Below are 20690 nucleotides of genomic sequence, written 5' to 3'. Positions count from 1 at the left end.
TATAAATTGGTTGATACATCAACATAGTCTGTGGCTACTACATTGGCAAAGCACTTGATAGCACAGTTTGAAGAAAATGAAGATATCCACACAGATCAGGGAGCAAATTTGAATATCCAAATTATCTCTGAATTAAATACAGTTTTAGGTGTGGTGAAGATGTGCACTTCATTTTATCAGCCCCACTCTGATGATTTAGGAAGGCAGGTAATACAGACTAACAAGCATAAACTTGCCAAGTTTACTAATCCAACCAAAACTGGCTGGGACAAGTACTTACTATACATCATGATGGCATACATCACAACTGAGAAGAAGTCAACAGGTTATTCTTTATCCCTGTAGACGTGCTGTATTCATCTCTCTAAGGCAAACATCTCACAACATCCACAAGAATATGTGGGATGGTTAAAGTCTGACATTATCTGATATGCACAAGTTAACATGTCAACAGCTAGGTCACTGGATTTGGTTTTGGTACATGCCAGCTTTTTGGCTCTTGGTGGACAGAATCTTACCTTGTGCTACAAGGATGCGGTCCACTGACGACAAACCTATGGCAAACTGGCTTGATCAGGAGTCAGAAAAGGAAAAAAGGAGTAAAAGAAAAAACAAGAATTTTGTCCAAAAACATTTACATTAGGGAAGGTTAAGATATTTAGTGTTTCCATACTACATTAACCCTATCTGCCCAGGTATCATTTACTGTGCATGTCATGAGGTTTTAGTGACTTGCATTCAAAATATTATTACTTGTTTTTATTTATGTTATATCAATTAGTACAGCATAAAATCTTAGCTAATAATCCATATTTTGATAGTATATAAGTTTTAAGTTCTTAATTTTATAAGACAATATTTAATAAATCCCGGATTTCCCCCAAGTGTGACACATTTTCTCTAGGCATCTTCTCTTCTCTATTTTATTTACCACCCGTTCAATATGTATGAAATTAAATGTAAATTACTTACCATAAAGTCGTCATTGATCAGACACGCCATAATTTTATAAAATTCAATTTTGTTTGGTTACAGAGCCATGAAATAGAAAATCAGACCACTCTTGCCACACCCACCTGTCATATTCTCTCTTACGTTTAATTCTTTATTACTTATAACCAATAGAAAGCCAAGGTTTTCATCTATCAAACAACATATTGTATTACACCGTTTTCTGAATAAAGAATTGTCAATTTCTCCGTTAGTACAAGCTTCATTCCCAGGGGAAAGATAATGACTAGCTTGGATGAATTTGTAATGGTTCTTGTTGCATAGTTAGAATGCCATAAAAATTGTAATAGTTAGAGAAAATTGTCTGCTTTTGGCATGTTATTATTCTATGTTCTTTGCTGCATTATTTAATTAAATAAACATTATTTAGTGCATTACTACCATTAGTATAAAAAAAGTAGGGTTAAGTGTCATCGACAGTCGACAGCGAAAAAAAAGAATACTTGGGTAAGTATTTTTTCTTGTTTTTTCATAGTTATTTTATATTTATTATTATAAAAGTTACTAAAATGTAAAAATAAGGATCTCTTTAGGTTAATTAAGGTTAGATTAAGTAAAATAAATAATAATAATAGAATAAAAATGTTTCACAAGGCATGCATGCAAGCAGCTCATGGGTAATGTAATCTGTACATTTCCTAAGTGATGTACTATTTATAATGGCACGAACAATGGTTAAACATGGTTCAAAGAGCAATACAACAATAAAATTTAATTATAAATAGATGTATACTGTCACAGTTTAAAGCTACTTAGGATAAACAAATGTAGTTTCATGTTACAATTTGAAGTCATTCTAGAAAGAAAAAGAGGGTAATTTAATTATTATTTTTTAGGTGGTTACGAGGTCAGAAAAATTGAACAACCCTGTATAGAGTTAGGGTAAAGAAAATAACAGATAAAACATAGTTTTAATGAAAACAAACATTTGAAATGTATTTAGGAGGTTTTAGAGATTACGCAAATGAAATTTGAGATTTTTGCAATCAAGAAAAGTATTTTTAATCTTACCATGAAAATCACTTTGCACACGGACTATATGAAACAAATAATGTTGAAATACTCAATATATTCACAGACAAATCTATTTTTTAGTTTATTAAAAATTCTTCATTACAAAATATGATTTTTCTTTATGTGAAAAGACTTGTAATGTTTACTGAAAAACTGCCAAATTTCTTGAAGATATTGTTTGTTTTGAATTTTTGTGCAAAGCTACATGAGGGCTATCTGCGCTAGCCATCCCTAATTTAGCAGTGTAGGACTAGAGGGAAGGCAGCTAGTCATCACCACCCACCGCCAACTCTTGGGCTACTCTTTTACCAATGAATAGTGGGATTGACCGTCACATTATAACGCCCCCACGGCTGAAATGGCGAGCATGTTTGGTGTGATGGGGATTCAAGCCCGCGACCCTCAGATTGCGAGTCGAGCCCCCTAACCACCTGGCCGTGCCGGGCCCTGTGAAGATATATACACTATATTAAAAGTTAGTAGTATCCAATCTATAAAGACTTTAAATGAGTACAAACAGGTCACATGGTCAGTCAAATCTACCGAGCCTGTACTGAGAGAGTTAATACACTGTCAACAGTGTTAAGATACTGTATAACAAGTGCTTTTTTACTAATATTACTGAATATTAGACCTATAAGTTCTTTAATACGTTTTTCCCAAGTAGCTGGTACACCACTTTATTTTTTAGACCAGGACTTTATTGGAAAATGTAATTTCACCGTGTTTGTTTACCCAGTTGTGTACCGTAAATGTTGTAACAGGCTAAGATATAAAATTACTTAATATGATGTAATACATGGACCTCTCAGGAAGTGAATGGTATATAAGCAAGCTGGTAATTTTATGGTTAAATGCTCATATATGTACTTTCCTGAAAACATCTGTAGCAACAAATCATCCTTCAATAGCAACAATGCTTGCACAGGTTAATTTTTTAAATGGCACATATATACATACAATCTTCTTCATTCAGGTAAAATATTCACTTACCTTTAGACATCCTGGATTAGGGCACCGAAATACAAGCTCAATCTCATCTAACTCTGCCCCATAACTACAATGAGGGCATCTAAAAAGAATGGATATAACACTTTTAAATATATTTATATTTTGTGATGGTTTGCAGAGACTGTCAGAAAAACAATTCAAGAGCTTTCCAGGAGCAAACTGTCATTTTTAAGGACCTAATTTACTGTTTCCAACAGAACATGAACCCTGTCAAAATTAAATAACTAATGTTTATTAGATTTTAAAAACATACAGTAACTTCTGTAAATATTCTTAACTAAATTACATGAAACTTAAAACAAGTGTTTACTAAATCCATCTAGTTTTGACTTTAAAAAATTCATATACTTTGATATAGTTTTTCAATAATTTTTTATGTTATGAAATTTTCAAAATGAACAATGAAAAAGACAAAAAACATTGTACAAAAAACTATGTAATATAATAGATCATTTGATAGATTAAAGATTTGGCTTTCCATTAGTTATAAATAATATAGCATAAAATATCACAGAGAACTATTGACAATTTGTGAAATAGGGGATGAAACAGGCAAAAGTGACAAGAGGGTCTGCTTTTCTAGTCCATGGCTCTGTAAAAAATAAGATTAAAGGCTATAAAAAATTATGCTTGGCCTGAGTAATATCTATATTGTAATGAATAATTTGCATTAAATTCTGTACCTCTCTCTGGAAGGGTGGTAAATAAATTAGAGAAAAGGGAAAATGTAGTGAACAAATGCCATGATTCTCATGCTGGGGGAGATTGAAAAATTTTTTTAAACATTTACTTATAAAATTGAGAATTTAAAATTTATATAATATGAAAAATTGAGTTATTAACTACATTTTGATGCCAAGTTTATTTATATACAATGATAATAAAGTAGTTTAATTAAAGTTTGAATATAACTCTCTGAATAGGCATGACATACACACTTTGACCTGCCATAGCAAGAAGGTTAATCACCTACTTTGAGGTCATAAAAGGGTAGAAACCAAAAAGCTGTACAAATGAAATTCAGAGAAAGAGGAGGAAATTCACGTGAGAAGCAAAACATTGATAATTGTATTACCAACTTATGATTGTTTCTTAGCAAATATAAACATATGCTTTGAAATGAGCAAAATATTAAAAAAAAAGAAATCTATAAGTAAGTTATTTACAGGTAAGACTCTTTGAAGCTGAACATACATGCAAGTTTGAGCATGTTTTTTAGTTCCTTTGTAAATTACAGTAAACAAATGTTACAAAATGACAAAATATCAATTCTAAAATATTTTTGATTAAAATATTGTTGATGTACATTTAGAATTACTTATAATTAACTTATATAAGTGTTCATTCAAAACATGAAAGGAGATCACCAACCCATAAAGGGTTAAGTCAATCTTCATACTTTCTCAGTACACTACACATGTACAGATATCACAATTAAACTTACCTTACAAAATTTTCCAAACCAGCAAGATTTATACTTTCTTCTGCTTTTCTCTCTTCATATTTCTCCATCAATGATTTGGGCAGAGCCCGCTGCAACTGACCTTAAACAAACAAAAAACAAAATACTGTGAAAAATACACTGTTGGGAAACATCTGAACACTCCTCTAATGATATAATCATTTTACTGCTACATCATTCACTTTTTCTTTACTTCCTATTTCTAAAGTTAGTTATTTTCTTGGGCTTTCTCATTTTTTGTACAAAATGTTTTACGTAGTGTTAAAAAGTGCCCAATCTTCCCTCACATTTCCTTAAACTAATTCAACAAATTATTTCGCATGCTAGAACATTTCACCTTTTACCATCCAAGCGTGCCTACAAAGAAAGCACAACAGATAGATGCAACTAGAAACTCTGTCGAAAACTTATAGCAAAAAGATAGGGAAAATTAATTTCAAAACCAAATATTGATGTCAACATTTGTTGTTGTAGCGCATATCTGCTAAAGTGAAAAATTAAGAATTAATTGCATAATAAACTTTTTTACAGCAGAGATAACTAACAGCTCAACTAAATCTATTATGGCAGTTGCTGTTCCTTTTCATTGATCACAAACTTAAATATCTATAAAGCTTTGAAACAAATGCTAAATTTGTCCAAACAAGTTGCATGTTTAACTTAAAATAACTTTAAAATTATTATAAAAGCCACTAAAACATAAAAGTACACATTAAGAATGTTCTATGTAACCTTACAATGATCAACTGTGTGCAAGAGGAAATCATTTTATTCAGAATTGTTAAAAGAACAGTTCAAAATATACAAAACTTTTTGTATCATATGTGATATTCTATCAAAAAAATCCTAGATGTATTTTTTTAACAATTATCATCATTATGGTTTAAACTCAAATATATCCTAAATAGATATTATCTATACACAACAATAAGGGCAGTGCCATCAAATTTTACCCACTTAGGTTGTTTTTCTTACAATATACCTTTAGATATGTCTTTCTTCAACTGTTTATAAAAATTTTCAAGCTTACAACTTGAAAGAAAGTTTATCTTGCAGTTTTTTAGCTGACATTTTTTTATTTGGTATGAATTTTTTGTACCTGAATGCTCTAATAATAATACCAAGATTTAGTTTGAATTAAAAACATAAACTTGTAGTTTATTGCTCTAGGAGGGACTTTTATGACCTTTTTATCAAAATATTTAAAACAATTTTTTGTAAAGAATATTCTGGGCTTTCAACTAAATTTTGTTCTGTATATATGCATGTCTCAAAACCACCCTGGAAGCAGATTTTAAAACAAAAAAGTGGACATTCAAAAATAACTTGTAGTGCAATCTAGCACTTCAAATCTGGAAGTAAACTCTATTCATAACTTTTATTTTTTGTAAAACAAGAATTACAGAACAGTCCTAACAAAAATTAAAAGTAAATGAAAACTATTATTTACTCCATATACTTGGTAAGTCTTTTACTTTATCCATTATTTCAATTAATAAAATATTAAAAATTTTATTAAACAAAATATGCCAAAAACTTAAAAAGAAATAAATTTTTACAAATGCTTCTTTATGCAGAATATAATTGTCTATCAATAATTCTTTCATTGAAACACCAGAAATACTGCTAAAGGGTTTTAAAATTTTCAATACTCTGTATGTGAACAAGCTTCACTTCTTGTGAGTAAAAAATTAAAAGTTCATTAATTCAGAATGTGTACTGAAAGTTTATAAACACTTTTAATTTAAAAACTTTAACTCAGAGAAATACAAATCCAGTAACCTTACCAGGGTCGTGTAGAACAAAATCATATAGAATTGCTACTTAATAAATTAACAAAGCAAATTATTACAAGTACAGTTTTAAAACTTACTGAAGAAAAAACTTGCTGGGCACCCATCCATCATACACTTTAAGTCAGCCTATAAAAAAGGTATTTTCAAAATAATATCACTTTTGAGTTCTCTTTGAACATTTCTGAAGCATAAATAGGGTTATGAAGAAATAAGGTTTACATGTACACTTTATTTAGACACAAATAATTGATAAAGAAGTATAAAATATATAACCACAGGAAAATCAGTAAGAACATAATCCTAATTTACTATTTAAATATGTTAAAGCTAAATTTTCTTAAACCAATTTAGTTAGAAAATTAAGAACTGATTTTATGAAAAAACTCACCACCACTACTTATCCTGTTGATAGTGATACTGGAGATATTTCATGTGACAATTATTTTTCATTTGATCATTGAAAAGTTAACATTTTCCTAAACTGAAAACGTATTTCTAATAGATACTTCTACTCACAAATAGCTTTTTTCAACTTATACTGCCCTCTTTATGCACATATTCTCATTTGCCACTAGCCTTGATACTCCCATCTATCCTCACATGTATTCACGAGACATCTGCATGCTATCATGCAAATGATTATGCAGCAACCCTCCACCAATAGGAGTGTGACACAACACCTATCGTCACTAGTGCCCTCTCTTCCATGCAACCCGAAATCACTTTGAGATTGTGCAGTACATACAAAACCAACAAAAGAAGAGGGGAGGATGGATGGGAAATGTGGGAGGAGATAAGTATCTATCAGAAATCCATTTTTAGTTGTGGAAAATGTTAACTTCCAATACGATATCTTACCTTCGCTCACTAACAGCTAAAACCCCACAATGAGTTGGCAGAGAGTCCAGTAAAAAGATGATCCCCTTTAGAAAGCACCCAAAGGAAGACCTTGGGAAGTGCAAATAAATGGAAGGCAACACATCTGTGAGATACTGCACCACTTCTGTGCCAGGTATACTCTTTGCCCTCATAAAATTATGCTGCAATAAGGATGGAAACAAAAGAGGGACCTCCCCAGCTGAATAATGTGTGCACATCCAACATGACCATCACCATATCCACAAGGAACCAACACTCTGGAGATGGTAGGAAGGTGGACAGCAAGGTGAAGGTGCATCTACAGTCCATCACCAGGCAGAATTGGTATCCTCCAGTCCACAGTAGGAGGAGGGTACCTAGCCACATACAGGTCTGAAATTATGGGACCCCAGGCATAGAGTGGCCAGGGAGCATTGAACCATAAGTGGGAGATTGACTTCAAACCAACATCAGGTGAACTGTGATATGAATATCTAGTCCATGGATCCTCTACCTTTCACCTCAGATACTGAAAATGGTAGGGAAAGTGAGTCTCTGTAACGAGGATCAGCTTCATCCTGTAGGCACATCCAACACAACTCTGAAGTTGATTTCCCAGTGGACAGTAGGAAAGAGGGTTCCTCAGCTGGAGGGGCAAACTGCATGTTGACAGAATGAATCATACAATACCCAATGGCATCTGGAATTGTACAATAGGTCTGCAGTAGGATGAGCCTTAATGCCATTTATACCGGCAGAACACCACCACCCTACTCTCAACTGAATGGAATTGAGCACAATCAGGAGGAAGCTTCTATGGTCCACCACTCCAGAGGCTAGGAACTGTGACCTACAATACACAGATCATTTGGGATAGGCAGTGACCCCTGTCTGCTTTACTCTTGTTAGTCCATACGTGTACAGTCCAGGATGAACATCTCTATGAAGAAAAATAGCATGAGGTATAGCTACAAGTGGTCTTTAGGACCACATCATCTCAACAGTGGGTGTATATGACACACAGGTCTTACAGTGCAGATTTAAGAATAATTGGTTAGGCCAGTAAGCAGGATCCAAAATGTGACAAATGCCCCTGCAAAGATAATAGGAGCACTTACCCACTCAAAGAAAAATCATAGAGCACAAAATGGCAACAGTAGGAAGGTGAAAGCCCGTAGAACAAGCACCGGCTAGGTGGTGAAGATAATAAGCAGTAAAGGTATGGGGAGTTGTCCATGTACCGGCACGAATGATGGTCCAGATGAACAAGCAACACACATTGTAGAGCAATCTTGTGAAGAAGATCAAAAACTGACTCTGCTGGATGACTGGACAAGACACGATCCTGAGGAAGAGGAAAAGAAACCAGGAAAGAGGACAGGGGAGGAGGGGGACGAGAATTGAATGCATAGACCCTCTGTCAGAACCGGTAACACCCATGGATCCATCGTGAAGGATTTCCAGATGGCAAAAAAAAGTTGTAACCTGGCTCCCACCTGCCCGTGGAAAGATATCCCATCACCAATAATGGTGAGGTTGAGAGGAATTGGAACAGAAGGGAACATCAAGAGTAGGGAAAAGGGCAGGGTGAAGAAGAAGGAGCACAGGGCACTCGAACAGGCAAAGATTGAGCAGAATCAGTAAGGTGAGATAAATGAGAAGCAAGGGAGGACAAAGAAGAATGCAATCTCGCCACATTGATCCTGGACTCCAAAGACGGTTTTGCACAGAAACAGGGCTTGACAAAGTTCCCGTAATGGCAAAAGGGGGGATGCACTCTCTCAAATAATGCATCCCTCCAGAGTAAATCCCAACAACACAAATTCCAAGTGGTAAGGGACAAAGATGAAGCTGACAACTGGGCCATAGTAGACCACAGGAAGGTCCAGAGATCGGCAAAGAACTGATCAAGAAACTGGTGAAAGGCCTGAGACAACTGTAAACAGGAAAGAACACATAAAAGATTGGTCAATTTAATGTGAATCGTAGTAAACTGGGACCTATTAAAATGAACCAAGGCATCAGAATTAGAACCCCACAAGGGAAGGAGAGGATCTAAATGCTGAGAATCCAAAAAGGGATTCGAGGCACATTGATAAGCAAAAGAGAATTGATCCAAAAGCCGAGGGGGGGACGAGGCATACCAACTCACGACTATACTTGAGCAGCAAAACATTGAGCATGAACAAGAATGTTGGGAGATGGAGAAAAATAATAATAATCAGAACAAGGCTCTTCTTTCAGAAAGGAAGAAGTAGATGAATCAAGGGCTAAAGGGGAGACATGTAAAATTTTACAAACCTGATTAATAAGGTGTAATCATGGCATATTCAGCAGACTCTCCTGACTGTCAGCATTATGTGAGTGGCCAAAAAAAACTGGGGCAGGAGAAATCAAGTCAAAATTGTCCTGCCCCTGATGAAAAACTTCCTAGAAGCATGGTCCTGGGGGAAGGAAGAAAGAGCAAAAGAAGCAGCAAAAGCATCCAACTCTTGCCAAATTAACACCTGAATCTCCTCATCTGACATCGGCAACTCACCACGCTGGGGCCTAGTGACATGAGTTTTATCCATATTGCCGAGAACTTCTTCATTCACCACATGAAAATTTGAATTCATAAGTCAACGTGGATTTTTGAAAAAGAAATAATAGTAAAGGAACAACTAAATGAACAAGTAATTCCAACTAAAAGTGAAAACTAGCAAGAAAACACACAAAAACATAGCAAAATTTGCTTGAAGAATAACTGAAAACACACGTCTGAACACTGTATTGCCAATCAAGAAAGTGAGGATTATGCTGCAATGGTATTGAGAGCACAATGGGATTGGTGGAGGGTGGTCACATGATTAGCACATTCGCTGCAATGACGCAAAAATATAAGGGTATAAAAGAGTGGTGTGCTGTTCATAAGATTTACCAATGCCTAGAGGGCAAATGAAGGTCGAGATAGGTATGGGGAAAGAAGGTAGTACCATTTCTGAAATGATCAAATACATCATTTAAGTTATCTTGTGATACCTTCAAATATAAATGCATTGTGTGCTACAATATATTTTTTTAATTCTAGTAAAGTTCTTTATATTCCTATTTTATATAGATAAACATCTATATAAAAAACAATAAGTAAAAAAAAACACAAAGTGCTTATGCAAATAGTTGCTTAAAACATAGAAGAGGCATTGCCTTCACTATTATTGCAGGAGTATCAAACTATGTATTCTGCCCACCTCCCCAGCCCCCATTTTTTTGTAATTGTACATACACAAATATTTATTCAAAACTAGCAAAGTTGGTAAGTTTGTTTTGATTTTTAATGGTATTATTAACACTGTTAGATTGAAAAAATGGGCAAGCCCATGATTAGATATTTGCAACTTCAAATGGCAAAAATGTTAACATGAAAAGTATTTGAACTGCTGTTTTTACTTATCTTCAAGAACAATAATTGTTGTTCTTTGTGATTTAACACTAGAGCTGGGTAATTTAATTGATAACCTATCAATTAGTGTCACACAAAACTAGTCAATTAGTCAAAATTAAGGTTCCCCCTTTTTTCTTGTTCTTGAACTGCTGACAAGAGGGAAGGCAACTATGTGACAGCACTCGCTACCAACTTCTTTTTCTTGTACACATCACTGGTTGATATGTTAGAAATATCACTAACTGCCCACTCTAACTTTGAAAATGTTTCTTTCTGCTTATCAGAGATTCTTTACCATAGTCTAAAATAAAGTTGTCAAGTAAATTATTTTGCACTTGATTAATTTTGAATTAATTAACTGCAGAGATTATTAAATTTTTAAAAAGAGCATTTCTCATTGTTCTCTCTCTCGTTCAAGCAATTCAAAAACTGCCAAACTAATGGCAAAAGAATGAAGCCATACAAGAAAAAAGCCTCAATTTTCATAACAATATTTTTCTCGTGCATAAACAAATGGCCACGATTTTCTATGAATGTATGTTACATTAACATAATCTATCTATACACATAATGTTTTAAATTTTATAAAAATATCATGACAAAAATTTTATTACACTCCTGAGATAAAATACATCCATCCTTATATTGAATATATCAACAGAAATGGTACTATTCTGATAACTATTTTAATTTTGTGTTACATTCATTCCTAATTATTTTTGTATTTAGTTTTATGAAATAACTTTGTTATATTTTATGTGATCAAACATTTAGTAGAGTTTAGGAAGGTCTAACCTTTCCAATTCCATAAACTGCTTCTTCAGTATATCTTTTCAAACACTCTTGGCAAAACAAATGGCCTTCTGAACACTGCACTAAATCATCAAAACAAACTTCATTAAAACAGCATTTACATTCATATTTATGGAATTCATCATCTAAGAGAAACTTTGGAATTTCAAATTCAGGAGAGAATTCTTTAGTAGTTTCTACAGTACTACAATAACTTGAAAAATTATTTTTCTTAATAGTGATCTTTGGACAGTCATTTTGTATTTCACAAGCTATTTCTTCAATACAAGAGTCTGAATCTTCAGTTAAATCCACAAAACTGGGTAAAGATGTACTAACTATAGGCTTGAAAGACTGTGTAGCATTCAAACTGCATGAAGAGGATATACTGTTTGTAAGCTTAGAAGACTGGGTGATCGTCAGAAATGATGATGAAGAGGTCGTACTTGATGACTCAGAGGACTGGATGGTATTAACACAATTTGTGGAAATAATACTTTTTGAAAGTTGGGTAATATCTGCATTTCTTATAGATGGCATATTATCTTTAGTGTCTGAAACTGCATTGTCATTCTCAAAATCTGTGGAAAAGGCACAACATTGCTTATTTGAAATTATTTGCATATCAACATCATTTTGAGAATATTTTTTATTTGAAAATTCTGAAACCTGAGTGACACAATTTGGGGAAGATGTACTAGCTGTTGGCTGATTACGTTGGGTGATTTCTATGTAACTGGGCAAAGAAATATTGCTTGACAAGGAATGATTCCAATCAGTTCTTTCTTTAATATTTAACAGTGGGTCTTTCTGACTGGTTAAGATATGTTTCTCTGATGTTGAATCTACAGTTGAAGTACTTGCAACTATAGATGTACTTGAGTAAATGTCATGAGAAGGACTAGATACAAAGTTAATCACTGATGTTATTAATGGACTACTTGCTTTTCCATTGATATTCACAGAAGGAATAATGGATGTAAATGGATGAGCAACTTTCATGTGCACATCTAGTTCATTTGGAATCTGTAACAGAGAAAAAAGTGGCATTCAGTTATACCACTTTAAAACTTAATCACATGATCCAAAGAATATATATACATAATGCATTGCTTATCAAGATTGCTCTGCAATCTACAAATGTTTTCATACTTGAAAAAGTCAAGTTAATCATATTAAGTAATATTAGCTAAAATAATTCATATTTTTATCAATTTACGTAAAATCAGCCTAAATAGTATGATTTCTAGTGACAAAGCTGCCCTGAAACCAGCCAAAGGAGTTGCAATCTTGAAAAAAAAATGAGGGCCTTCATCTACAAAATTGACAAACTATTTAGACCAGAAACAAAAAGCTGAGACTGAACCATTATGAACCTAGTTAAAAAGAAATAAATGTCCATAAAACAAAGTTTCTGCAACTTTTCCATAAATGAAAAAAAAAACCACTTGGGACAGAAAATATAAGGCTTGAATCTTCAAGAATTAATTTTTTGATTCCAGTCAGGTATTCACAGCAAGGAATATTCCTGGAAAGCTTGACAGAAGCTTTATTTATTAGAAGTGTAATTATTCTCTTTGTAGCTAACTCTAACAAACTAATATATTATCAAAAGATTGAAAGGAGGCTTTTAGTGGTATGCACTTCAATAAACCAAACATAAAATAACCTATCCTTTGTGGGACATTTATAAAAAAAAAATCTTCTTAACCATAAAACAGAAGGAATGCAGCTACAGCCATGATATCTAAATATACCATCTTTTGATTTCTATAGTGTTTTTATCCGAGTTCAAAATTGGCACAAGTCTTCCCTATAAGCAACAAAAGTGAACTACAAAATGTCAATAAAAAAAGCTGTATATGCTTTTCTGTGCAAATATCCGAGGCAGAAGACTAAAAGAAATTACATAACTGTACAATGTTACATGTCTAAAACCATGACATTTCATTTCTTATCTTAAATGACATTATATTCAGTTATTATTGAATGGATTTTAATAAGTTTAAAGCCTTTAATGCAAGAAGTTTTAAGATATTTTTATTACTTAATGGAAAATAATCCTTTAGTTTAGTCAATCTTGTTGCCGAACCCATCTCACTCAGCTCTGGTTTGAACCTTTTAATCAACAATATTAGTATAACTACAAACTTCATAAATAATTATTAAGATAAATAAAATAAACAATATCAACATTTAATGTTCTAAAATAAACATATGTAATATTACTATATAAAGATAAACTTACATGAAATGTAAAAATTCAATAGCCTAAATGCAAATACAATAGAATACAAAATTGTTACAAAGAATTATGATAGAATTTAATACTTAAAATCATCTAACGTGATATATGAATATAAATGACATAGACATAATTCTGGGCAAAGAATACTGGAAGTAAACAGGAAAACCAATAGATTATTTGATTCACCAACTGTCTGAGTTATACCAGTTTATGGAAATTCCCTCCCTCATCAGTAACCCTAAACAAGGATGAATCAAGAAAAGAATATTATGCTTCTTATACTTGCAAATTGCACATTATATGCATGATGTTTCTAATCGTCATTTTTTCACCATAGTGTACATATATTTAGAGAGAATTTGAAAAATATGTAGCAAATAGTGCTACAAATCCATACTTATATATTATTAAGTAAACAATCTGTGTAACATACTAAAACTAATATGAAGCCAAATCTACTATTTATTCACCACTTGTCACTCAGTTATACCAGTTTCGGAGAGTTCACCTCTCATCAACAACTCTGGACAATAGAATAAAAAGAACAATAGGCTTCTTAACTGGTGAGTTGCACATCATAAACATGGTGTTTTTTCTACCATTTATACAGTGAACCTGTATTTATGTTGAATGTGAAGAGTATTCTTCTTCAATCTTCAAATTCTAAATAAAGATAGGTTCACAATGGTAAGAAAAAAGACAATCAAAACACTATAGCTATATTGGTTTGAACACTAGGTGATTAAGAAACATGCATAAAGTTACGAATAATAAATCATGTATATGTGATCAGGTGGTTGATGAATGTGACATTTCCATACATCACAATATAGTTAATATTTTCTCCAGAGAATATTATGAGAAGTTTATGCATAAAACAGATGTTGATCCAAAAACTAAAACCAGAGATCAAGAAGATAGTTTCACCAACAAGATGACTTCTAATCAAATAAGGATTATTTTTAGGCAAAAAGGGTAACATGTAAAATGAGTTCACTTGATAAAACAGAAAAGTGAAAAGTCACTGTATATTTATTTTCTAATAGCAATTAACTTTTAAGCTCACATTGTAATATTCTGAAGAACTAAAAATTCTGAAGCTGTTTATAATTACTTCTTTTTTGTCTACAATATTTAATTATCTTTATACATTAATACCACACCACACTTTTATTTGCCATAAACACCAGAATTAATCATATCGCTACAGACTCGTGTACTTTGCACATACTTCTAAACTCCATGTAACCATAGTGGTATACGTGACTCTGAAAGTCCTTAATGTATATTCACGAAATTTATCACGATTTCAGTACACTTTAAAAGTCATTTGTAGACAAAAAAATGATAATTTTTAATGAAGTATTTTTACTAAAACTTTGTCTGTAATTAAATGATGTCAGAGTGTCAACTGCTCGGAATGCAAAGTGATTTTCAAGTTAAATTAAAAACACTTTTCTTCATTGAAAAAACTTTCAAATTTTGTTTGCGTAATCCTTAACATCTCCTAAATAATTATCACTTTTTTTCAGAAAACTTTATATTTTATCTGCACAGAGTCAGTCAATTTGACTGATGTCATAATTACCATAACAAAATTAGGAAATAATTCCAAAATTACCTTTTTTCTTTCTGGAATGACTGCAAATTATAACAGAAAACCACTGTTGTTTATCCTAAATAGTTTAATGCTTGTAAAAGTATACATTTATTTATACTTAATTTTATTGTCTTATTGTCTTTTCAAGTGCGTCTGACTAATAATCCTACCACACAAGTTGTAAATCACTCAGCAAACTTGTAGCCCACATTACCCTATCGAATTATGTAATGCATGGTATACTCGTAGGCATACCTTGTGAAAATTTTTATTGTGGTTATTATTTTTGTTTAGTTTACCTAATCTAACCTAGTAAGTTTCTAATTTCTACATTTTAGATACTTTTATAACAATATATAAAGAATATACCTGAAAAACAAGAAAAATAGTACTTACCAGAGTTTTATATTGTTTTTTGCTATTGATTGTTGATGAAACTTAATCCTATTTTTTAATAATAATTGTACTACTGCATAAAATAATTTCTATTTAATTAAATAATGCACTAAAGAACACAGAATAATAATATACACAAATGAAACAATGTTCCATAACTATCACAGTCTTTCTGGCTTTCTAACTGTGTGAAAAAAACTATTAAAAATTCAGCTAAGCTTGTTGATGTATTTCCTGTGGAAAAAAGTTTGAACTGGAAGTGTAATAGAAAATTCTCTGTACAGAAAACAATGTAATATGTCAGTTGATAGATTAAAACTTTGGCTTTCTATTGGTTATAAAAAATACTGTACTAGATCCTTAGAGAACTATTAGCAATTTGTGAAAGAGAATGTAACAGGTGGGCATGGCAGGAGGGGACTAATTTTCTAGCTTATGACTCTGAAACCAAATAAGAGTGAAGGCTATAAAAATTATACTTTGCCTGAGTAATAACTATTTTATAATGTGTAATTTACGTTAAATTCCATACTTCTCAGAGGACTGGTAAATAAATTAGAGAAGAGGGAAGACCTAAAGAGCAAATGTCACAATACTCATATTAAGAAAGACTGAGGATTTTTTTAAATATTTTCTTACAAAACTAAGAACTTAAAAGTTAAATAATATTAAGTATATTTTGATGTCAAGTTTATTTGTATACATTTATAATAAAGTAGCACATAGGCCACATTTGGAATATTGTGTTCAGTCTTGGGCTCCTTGTTTGTTTGTAATTAAGCACAAAGCTACATAATGGGCTATCTGTGCTCTGCCCACCACGGGTATCGAAACCCGGTTTCTAGCGTTGTAAGTCTGCAGACATACCACTGTGCCACTGGAGGGCCTTGGGCTCCTTACCTCAGGAAAGAGATTGAATTGTTGGAAATGGTTCAGAGAAGGGTTACTAGAATGGTGCCTGGGATGGAGGGTTTGTCATATAAGGAGAAGCTGAAATCTCTCAAATTGTTTTCTCTTGAAAAAAGAAGAGATAGGGGAGGGATCTTATTGAGGTGTCTAAGATTGTAAAGGGAACTGATAGTGTTGATGCATCATCTTTTTTTCATATTTAACAGTGAGAACAGTGGACCAAGGGGGCACAAATATAAATTTTGGCAGGGTAGGAGTCATCTTTAGCTAAGACTTTCATTTTTCTAACAGGGTGATTGGACTTTGGAATAGGTTGACTTCGGATGTTGCAGAGGCAGTAAATTTAAGTGATATTAAGAAAAAGCTTAAGAAGTATATGAGTGATAAGGGCTGGCTTTAAGATTTTTTTTCTAATTATTTTAATTTAGTTTAGAGGATGGAACAGCCGAAATGGACCCATAGATTCCATATTGTCCCAAACATTACGTTACGTTAATTTTGAATGTAACTGTAAAAGACTGATGTGCACTTTGATCTATTTGATGCAAAAGGATTAATTAAAAAGGCTTGTACAAGTAAGCTACATTCTACAAATACATCAGCGTAAGTAGATGGTATGGGTGACTTTCCCAAGGTTCTTTCTCAGGTCATAATGCACAGTGATGTACCATTTAATACACTAATCTGTGTGCACAGGTTAACTAATATCCTATTGAAGTCAGACTATTCTGCCTTAAAGGTTTGCATGCTATCATCCTTGTGAAACTCCCATTTAAGTCCAAAACCCTCCACAAATAGGGGTATGACATACCTTCCTGCACAAATTCTCCCTTTACATTCAGGCATGAAAATCCTCATTCTTTGTGGAGGAAATAAATAAAAAAGCACCAGGAAAGTTAGGAGGAAGGGTGGGAATGTGCATGGAGATGAATATCCACTGGAAATATATGCACAGATTACCCACACTCCTACATTCAGATGGTGGAGGAACTGGTGCAGAAATTCCCTAGATGAGCCTCCTTTCAAGAGCACTAAAAGGAAGTCTATAGGGTGCAACACCCTATGGCAGGGACACACCCATGAGAGACTGCATCTCATTTCATCCGAGGGAAGGATAGGGAAAGGTGAGAAGCCTGAAAGATGTCACAAGGACGACCTCCAAGATCTTGCACACAAGTTGTTGGAAGACCAACATATGTAATAAGGTTAAAGCAAATTCAGACTGTACCAAGTGTGCTCACATCCTTCAGTCTCTACAGGTCAGTATCAGCTGTGAGAGAAAGCCCCATGTGAAAAGTATCCATGCACAGCTCTTCAACCGTTATACACTGAGAGTCCACGACAGTTGCAGGAGGATGGCATTGCAGTGGAAACAAGTTAAGGATACTTATGAAACCACCACTCAATCATCACACTCTACAAGCCATTGCCAGCTGTGGGAGAAGGGTTGATGAGATCCATAACAGTTGGATATTAAGAAATATTAATAACTCTGCAAGCATAATTGGTGAGGTTATGTCTTTGCATAAGTAAGAAAAGGAAAATAGAGAGTAAGTGAGATATGTGTCTGAAATCCACTCAGAAATCAAGATGTATCTAGACAAGTTGGGATGGTCCATACAACACTCCAGAAACATCCCTACCACACTTCTCAGCACAGAGGAACTGTGTGTTTTAGCACCCACTTTCAGATACAATTAATGAGGATTCTCCATAGTCCACCACACCAAAAAGGTCTCCCATGCTTCACTCAAAAGATGGGGTTCATTCGCATAAGGAAAGAGTCACAGAATGTGCCCAGATCTCCTTCAGTCCTGAAAGGTCTTTTACTGGAGACAGACGATAGTGCAAAGAGAAGTGGGCAAAAGCACTACTCTGGTGATGGCTTTTTCCATGATAGTTTATGGAGTGGGTACACTCTAAATTGGACTAGAAACAGTGATATAGAAATACCACAAGTAAAACTCTAGTGGTCTTGCTCACAGTGGGCATTAACTGGGCGAGGGAGGATGGTCTGAGTGCTTTCCATTATCCTGGCCCAATGCAGAATTTTGGGTAAGTATACCCAGTGAGGCAACACTAGCTGCCTAGTAGGGTCCAAAAATAGAAGAACAGCGAGGAAGAATAAGTAAATGAATACTCACACCTGTTTCAAGTGCACAGTTAATTGAAGAATGGGCATTGGTGGAGGTTTGCATGCTACTGGAGACAAGACAGCCAGATGGTGGACATAGTTAAATGTGATACGAATGATTGTGGGGTAGTCCTCATGCCAACCTGGAGAAAAGTGGGGGGAGACCAGAAAAGAGTAGACTCTAGAGAGCGCATATAAACATCTGCCATCAAAGGGACATATATGACTTATGAGTTGGAAGATCCAATCCATAATGGGGTATGGTAGATGTGTCCCAGTTACGAAAGGACAGTGAGAGGAACTAAAAGAAGGAAAAGTGTGATAAAATACAGAGTTGCTCAGACAGAACAAGAGCATCTGTCCAACATAGAAATAACACCAAAAAGAGAAATTGAAGGAGGGGGATATGGAAGAAAGGGAGTGACCACTTTCCCCTGCAATGAAATACAAGGAAAGGAAAAACTTGCCAGGAAAAAGAAGAAGGGAAGATGGATAATGAGAAAGGAAGAGGAAATAAGAATGTAGGTAAGTGTACAACAGCTATTAACAGCAAGCAGGAATAGGACTCATGAGTCCATGCAGAGCTGAAACATCTCCTAGATGTTTGATAGGGACACAGGTAAGAGCATGGAGAATCACAATGATAATCCAATCAGGCAAGAAGTAGGAGGGAGGCAGCGGATAAGAAAGGAATGAATGAGAGTAGAAAAGAGCAGAGAAGAAGAGAAACTATGACATCAAGAAATGCAGAAGGTGGAGAAAATGCTGCCATAAAACCCGAGATAGAAGGTTTACAGATCATAGGTGATATAGGAGGAATATGTAACAATGTAATGAAATCAAAGGGAGATGGTGACAACAAGACCAAGGCAATAAGTACATCCCATATGTCAGGACACAGAAGAGATATAAAGATCACAGCTACACGATCAAGGAAGTGGACAGGATAATCCCACATGCAATAATAAAGGGATGTCATATCCCAAGGAAAAAGCAATGTGTGAGAATAGATCAGAAAGGATGGAAAAATTGGAAGGGGAAGACGGCTGAGAGTCGAGGAGGTGGAGTAATAGAAAAAAGGTTGGAATACTCTCAGGGGCCACCAAAAGGACCCACTTAACTCTTTCAGCATGGGCAAGGTCCCTGGGTACAACCTCGTAACCATTTTGTGCTTGTTATAGTTTTCATGCTATAAATTTTAAATTAGTAAGCAAATGTTAACGAAATGTAGCAGTTTATCAGTAAACATTACAAGGCTTTCATACACAAAATATCTAATTCTTTTATTAAGTCGTAAGGTTTGTTAAGCAATGTTTTTCTCATACTTTTTTTTTCCTTTCACATGTTGCCTATCCAACATGCAAAGTAATTTTCATTCTAAGATTAAAAATACTTTTAGGCATCAGAAAATTTTCAAATTTCACATGCAAAATCTTTATAATGTCCAGATAGTTATCAAATACTATTTAAGAAAAAAATTTATATTTTAACTGTTATTTTCACTAACGATTCTCTGTACGGTTTAGTAGATTTAAATGATCTCATAACCACCATAAAAAATTAGGAAATAAATATAAATCATGCCTCTTTTGTTCAAGAATGACAATAAATTATAACAAAAATATAAATGTTTTGACTAAATAGCTTAAATCTCATAACATTATACATTTATATGTATTTATTATATTGACCTTTCAGCCGTGCCTGGGTAACAATACAGAAATTGCAATGATGCGGCACATGTGCTCTCATGTTACTGTATCCAATACTATAAACTGACCTTTAGTCATTACAAAGTGACCTGTCTTGGCTGTGTTTAACTATACTAGTATTTTGCAAAATAGTCACATTTCAATTATTATACATTATAACTATTTGGAAATCAGTTCTTAAATTTATTTTTCTTAAAACAAAGAACAGTAAATAAAGAAGTAAAGCAAACAATTCTAGTTACGACCTTTGTACTCGTTTACTGCTTATCATAGATTGCCAAGCCTTATAAAATTTTGCACATAGTGGATGTGAAACGAAATAA

The 20690-nt window shown here is 33.7% G+C and overlaps 1 protein-coding gene across 2 annotated transcripts in view; it reads right to left on the bottom strand.

Annotated features, from left to right (window-relative positions):
- Positions 1-20690, bottom strand: part of LOC106465980 — a 66199-nt gene that overhangs the window by 31206 nt on the left and 14303 nt on the right. The window contains exons 3-6 of one of the 2 annotated variants that reach the window (XM_013926229.2): positions 11372-12394; positions 6372-6420; positions 4481-4580; positions 3019-3097 (exon numbers count right to left, since the gene is read on the bottom strand). In XM_013926229.2, coding sequence (XP_013781683.2) covers positions 3019-3097; positions 4481-4580; positions 6372-6420; positions 11372-12394 — 1251 coding nt within the window. The remainder of the gene's footprint in view (positions 1-3018; positions 3098-4480; positions 4581-6371; positions 6421-11371; positions 12395-20690) is intronic. The other variant, XM_022393942.1, reaches the window with a different exon arrangement.

Source organism: Limulus polyphemus, unplaced genomic scaffold, assembly GCF_000517525.1.
Source record: "Limulus polyphemus unplaced genomic scaffold, Limulus_polyphemus-2.1.2 Scaffold2111, whole genome shotgun sequence".
Classification (NCBI taxonomy): domain Eukaryota; kingdom Metazoa; phylum Arthropoda; class Merostomata; order Xiphosura; family Limulidae; genus Limulus; species Limulus polyphemus.
The sequence above is the reverse complement of the archived record's forward strand: the minus strand, read 5'-3'. Positions and strand labels throughout refer to the sequence as shown.